Genomic DNA, 6,000 nt, shown 5'->3' with positions numbered 1-6,000 from the left:
ACAGGTCATAGTCATACAGTGTGGAAACAGGCCCTTCGGCCCAACTTGCCCACACCGGCCAACATGTCCCAGCTACATTAGTCCCACCTGCCCGCGTTTGGTCCATATCCCTCCAAACCTGTCTAATCACATTAAATTTTAATTTATGTTTTAATTCAAATAACCTGTGAATTTCTACTGTAGCTGAGTAAAATGGTTCAAGTTAGTTCCTTCAGTATAGGGTTTTAAGTCATACAATGCGAGAAATTTAATAAAGATTCTTTTAAGTTCAGAAAAATTACCCCATAAGTTCATCGTGTACACCCACCCAGCTCCAACCTCAAACTTTGATGGCTTCATTCTTTGTCTAGCTCCAGCTAATTATATCCTTGACCTCAACATCTCTTGTACTTAAACAGAAATTGGAGTTACCAGCAAAAAGCTATTTGCTCCGTAACGTCAAATTCAACCAAGTTTTTCATTCTGCTCTCGCATCCCACAGGGCCCCTTCGAGCATTCCTTAGGACCCACTAGTCATTTGATCAACAATATTTCTCCAACCTCAGGAGGGATTGTAAGCTTTTCCTGTCTTCACAACACAAACTCGGGGATAGAAAATAGTCTTGAGCAGTTGCACAAAATGGCTACTTGATACAAGCCATCTCCCCTCAACCCCCTCCAACCTCAAACCATCCTGTACTGGCAACAAATTATTTCCGCTGCAGGACCAATGATAAAGGCAATTCTTCATGTAGGTCTGTAATGTAATTTTAAATAAACAATACCATCAATGTTCAAGGATTCCTACCTTTTTAACATTTCCTCGATTTAGATTTTTTCAAAATCTTTTCACACAATTGTTTGTCAAAATCTAAAATATATCCTGAGAGAGCAAGCCAGAGAAATAACATGTAATTGGTTTCTTCAACGTGCAAGTTTAAAAGACGAGAAGGCAGATACATATTTATCAAGTACAAGAGGCACTCGATTTGGCACCAAATCAGGCAGCAGGTCCCAAGCTCAACAAAAAAATGTAGGTCTCTGCTGCCCTCAGATGTTAGGTTGATTTAAATCTACTCTGATCAAATGAGAGTTCCAAATGCCTGCTGTTGATGGCAACCCTGCGCCATGACAATGTGTTTGATTCTAACTTCTGCATATTCCCTGGTTTTATTACATTGTTTTTATTGTCGACTTGAAGTCTTATTAATATCTAATGCACAATGGAAAATTAATCTGCAGACATTTCCACTTTGAGAGAAGATATGAAATATTTGTTTAATTCGCTGTACAATCGGTAGCTTTTCCAACATTTCCTCACATATAAACTAATCAAAAACATTAAATGACTCGGGCATTACAATAATGTAATGTCATTATATGAGGGTGGCACAGTGGCGAAGCAGTAGTGTTGCTGCCTTGCAGCGCCAAAGACACAGGTTCGATCCTGACTACGGGTGCTGTCTGTGCGGAACTTGTACATTCTCCCTGTGACCGCGTGGATTTTCCTCAGCTGCTCCGGTTTCCTCCCACACTCCAAAGACGTATGGGTTTGGTAAAAATTGTAAATGGTCCCTAGTGTGTAGGATGGTGCTCGTGTACAGGTGTGACCGCAGGTCGGCGCGGACTTGGTGGCCTGAAGGGTCTGTTTCCGCAATGATCGGACTTATCATCGGCGGAGCCGGCCGTCTTCGGAGGCTGCGGGAGCGGCTGCGACTCGCCTTGGGCTTGGCCCGCTGTGGACCGTCCGGTGCGGCCTGCAACCACAACAACCTGACTGCGGGCGAGGACAGCAGGAGAAGGGAAAGACATTGTGGCCTTCCATCACAGTGAGGAGAGGACTGGAGGAGACTCACTGTGATGGATGTTTCTTTGATGGATGTTTCTTTTTTTGTGTGTTTTTGGGGTTGGGTAATTTGAATGCCTATTTAATGCTTTTATTGTTGGACTGTGTTTTTGGGGGTTTTGGGGTTGTGTAATTTGAATGCCTATTTAATGCTTTTATTGTTGGACTGTGTTTGGGGGTTTTTGGGGTTGTGTAATTTGAATGCCTACTTAATGCTTTTATTGTTGGACTGTGTTTTGGGTTTTTTTTTGGGGTTGTGTAATTTTAATGCTTATTTAATGCTTTTATTGTTGGACTGTGGGTGACTGAATTTCGTCCAATATTGGATGACAAATAAAGCTATCTTGAATCTTGAATGTATCTCTAAAGTCTAAAATCACTGTACAACGTCCACAATAGAAAGTGAAGTAATTAACTAACATTATTCGCTGAAATTTTAACATTAATGATGAAACATTTTCTGTTGAAGGTTTAATGCAAGCTTTATTCTTATTTAAATCACAAATTTCTTTGTCCTCAACCAATGCTCAAATTTCTACCCCTCAACATTACAATTTGCATAACTTTCTGTCCCCCACTCCCTCCCTGTTTTTAGATTTTCTTTACAAAGTATTCACATAGAAACGAGGAAAACAAAGTGCTGAATGCCATAAAACAGTGGGAGAAACATGCAGATAAACACTGGATGCTTATTTCAGTCCCATCACCAGGAAGAAATTATCAAATGGAAATTGGGGGTTTATCTGATGGATGGCCAATATTACACTTCTACTCCTGCAGCTTCTACTCCTGGAGGAAATCCTTGCACAGGGACAGAGCCTGATGGGCTGAGTGACTTCCTCTTGTTCTGCAAACCTCTATGAACAAAGGAGAGCAAATACAACCACCCTTAGCCTCATTCTTGATGAACATGTCAAAATTATTAGAATTAAGGCATTTATAGCTTCACTATCTACTGAATAACCAAGTGGAGTCATCACTGTAAAGCAAAATTTATTAATTATCTTCCCTACTGCTTGGAAAATTATGTAGTCTAGTGTGTTATCATCATTGTCGCTTCATTGCTTCCACCACTTATGAATTTTAAAGATAGAAAAAGTCAATACCAATGCAGGAGAGAGAACTGCATTGAGCTGCATTGTATCCATATTCAATTGAGCATTAATTGCCCTACTGTTAGGTTCAGATTATTTTGGAAAAAGTCTTTTCAAATTAAAGTAATTCAAATTAAGCAGAGATAAATAACACTAAACATTTTGTGCTGGTTAAATTCTGAAACGTACAAATAGAGTGGCTTTAAAAGTAGACCATACGTGAAATTAACGCTAGGGTGGCAAGACGTATGTCACGATGCAGGAGCCATATTTCAAAAGGATGGACACAAGGGCACTGCGTTTATATATATATAGTATTGCTAACAATTTTAGGATACCCTAAAGCACTTCACAGTAAGTACTTTTGAATGGCATTGCTCCAATTCAAGAAAGAGGCAGACAATCAGCACATATCTAGTTCCCAAAAAACAACAATGCAATAATAATCAGTTTCTTTTCAATTTCATGCTTCAGGTGGGATAACTGTTGACTAAGATGCAATGGATAACAACTGTTCCTCTTCCAAGAGTTCTTATCCACACAGGGAAAGCAGTTAACAGTACCTGTCTATCCTTTTGTTCAAATGACATTAAGTCAACACTGCACTGAAGTGCCAACCTGAACTAAGTACTAGCCTCTGGAATGGAACACGTTCCCACAATCTTCAGAGGCAAGAGTATTACCAAGTAATCCACACTGACAATTAAGACTAAATTACTATGCCCAAGTCTCTCAATGTTATGAAATCAGCAACAGTTTCTAATCATTTCTATTTGATTGTAACATTCACTCGACTCCAAGAATTATTGAGGACCCCTCGTAAATTCCAGATGGGCGCAACCGTGTCTGGTTGCACATTATACTGGTTATCCACAGCTTTGGTAATTATCTCCAGCCTTTTCTGTTTCTTTGGCATAGGCACAGTGAGTTGCCACAGTTTCCAGGCCCACGCCTGCCCCTCATTTTGCTTCATCTCACTTAAGTCAGCCACTTGCCATGTCTGTCCACCATCCACTGAGACATCCACCCGGATCACTTCTCGGCCACCTCCACTCCACGCATAACCTTTTACTGTGATCTCATCCAGGTCTGAGCTGAGATGTTCATCTTTGGAAGGTGATGTGATGGCAGATTGGATAGGTAGTTCTTGGATTGCTGGAGCAGTGGTGAAGTCAATGGTATCCCAATCCACAGAAGGACAAAATCCCTTATAGTCATTCACTTGCCAATGGCTCTTGCTTTCTTCTTTACTTACGATGATCTTGCTCAACCACTTCACATTACGTGCTCCTACCACTCCTGGGACAACGAGACGTAGTGGAAAGCCATGATCTCTGGATAAAATTTCACCATTCATTTCGTAGGCAAGAAGCACGTCACCATCTTTGGCGAGCGCCTTACGAATAGGAATAGAGGCTCCGTAGGGAGTCCCACTTGTATCCTTATCAAGTCCCTCAAATTGGATATGTTTAGCATCTGTGTTCGCTGGCAGCCTTGCATACTCAAGGACATCAGAGAGTTTAACCCCAGTCCATTTTGCATTACCAATCGCTGCTGACCCCCAATTTAGTCCCTTCACTTCACGCACTGCATTCATGTCCGAGCGACGATTGCCAGCACATTGCAATGTAGCAGTTATTGTGTGCTTTGGGAACTTGGTTTGAAGGTCACGGAGGGACAGTTGGATGGACTTTAGCCCATCTCCCTCAATCTCCAAACTGAAGTTTTTTGGATCAACTTCTGGGACAGGCAGGTGGTTTCGTATGAAGAACAAGTCATTTGGGGTAAGATAATTTTCAGATAGAATCTCTACTGGCGGTTCCGCATTAAATGGCTTTAAACTATTCACCTTCAAAACCGGATGTCTCAATGGGTCTTTCCCATAAGGGTCAGTCACATCCAAGGCCTCCTGCACAGCTTCTGGGCTCAATTCTCCTACTTTGTACTCTTCAAGAATCTTGTATACATGTTCTTGTTTATGGACAGCATACATTGACCAAAATGGTTCAAGGGCACCTCCTGCAGCAAGCAAGATCCTATCACCCCCAGGATGCAGTTCCACAAAGTTTGTAATATCATATACGTCAGATTTGTAGGTGACCCATATTCCACTTTCCATAGTTTTATGCTTGGCCACATCTTGCCTGGTGTAAACTGGATAAGATTGTTGAACCTCATTGTTAACCGATGTTTCTGGTTTTGGCTCCGCTTCCTTTACCAAAAACAAAAGAAAAGTAATTTATCTTTCATGAAGAGATAAAATAATGTAACTCAAACTTCTGTCCCAGTATGGCAACTGGAGCAATGTGATTGATTCTCAGCATTTAGATGTAGAAACGAGAGCAGTCAGCCAGCTCCTTTTTTGATTGGTTCCATTTTTGGAACCATTTAATGCAAGTTTAAAGAAGATGTGCAGGCCGTGGGTTTTTTTTAAACACCAAGTGGTGGAGTAACTCAACAGGTCAGGCAGCAACTCTGCTGAACATGGATAGGTGATATTTTGGGTCAGGACCCATGTTCAGACTGATTGTGGGAGGGAGAGAAAGAGGAAAGAAATCTGGGAGGAGAGACAGGACAAAGTGTGTCAGGTGGACACGGGCAGCGGGGGCTTTGGATAGGCAGATGGTTAGAATAATGGCCAGAAATTAAAACAGAGGGTGTGAGACAAAAAGACTGAAGAATTGCAGATTGTGAAGCCAGGAGAAGGAATGTAGGTGGAGAAGAGAAGAAATAGGCGAGAGTCCAGGTGGGGCACAGGGAGGGATGCGGTTGTTAAAGATTACCTAAAATTGGAGAATTAAATGTTCGTATCATTGGGTTTTCAGCTACCTATGCAGAATATGAGGTGCTGTTCCTCCAGTTTCTGTGTGGCCTCACTCTGGCAATGAAGGCGGCCCAGGTCAGTAAGGGAATATGAATTCAAATGGTTAGTAACCAGGAGATCTGGTAGGCCTTGGCAGACTGAGTGCAAGTGTTCAGCGAAACGGTCGCTGAGTCTACGCTTGGTTTCACCAATGTACAGGAGGCCACATCAGGAACACCAGATGCTGTAAATGAGGTTGGACGAAGTGCATGCAACCC

General features: G+C 41.9%; 1 protein-coding gene across 2 annotated transcripts in view; it reads right to left on the bottom strand.

Annotated features, from left to right (window-relative positions):
• Positions 1 to 1,231: 1,231 nt before the first annotated feature.
• suox (sulfite oxidase) overlaps positions 1,232 to 6,000 on the bottom strand; it is a 59,995-nt gene continuing 55,226 nt past the window's right edge. For both annotated transcript variants that reach the window (XM_078431346.1, XM_078431347.1), the window contains one exon: positions 1,232 to 5,131. In XM_078431346.1, coding sequence (XP_078287472.1) covers positions 3,689 to 5,131 — 1,443 coding nt within the window. In that variant the 3' untranslated portion in view covers positions 1,232 to 3,688. The remainder of the gene's footprint in view (positions 5,132 to 6,000) is intronic.

This window comes from Rhinoraja longicauda, chromosome 42, assembly GCF_053455715.1.
Source record: "Rhinoraja longicauda isolate Sanriku21f chromosome 42, sRhiLon1.1, whole genome shotgun sequence".
Taxonomy (NCBI): domain Eukaryota; kingdom Metazoa; phylum Chordata; class Chondrichthyes; order Rajiformes; family Arhynchobatidae; genus Rhinoraja; species Rhinoraja longicauda.
This window is presented reverse-complemented; position numbering and strand designations above follow the sequence as displayed.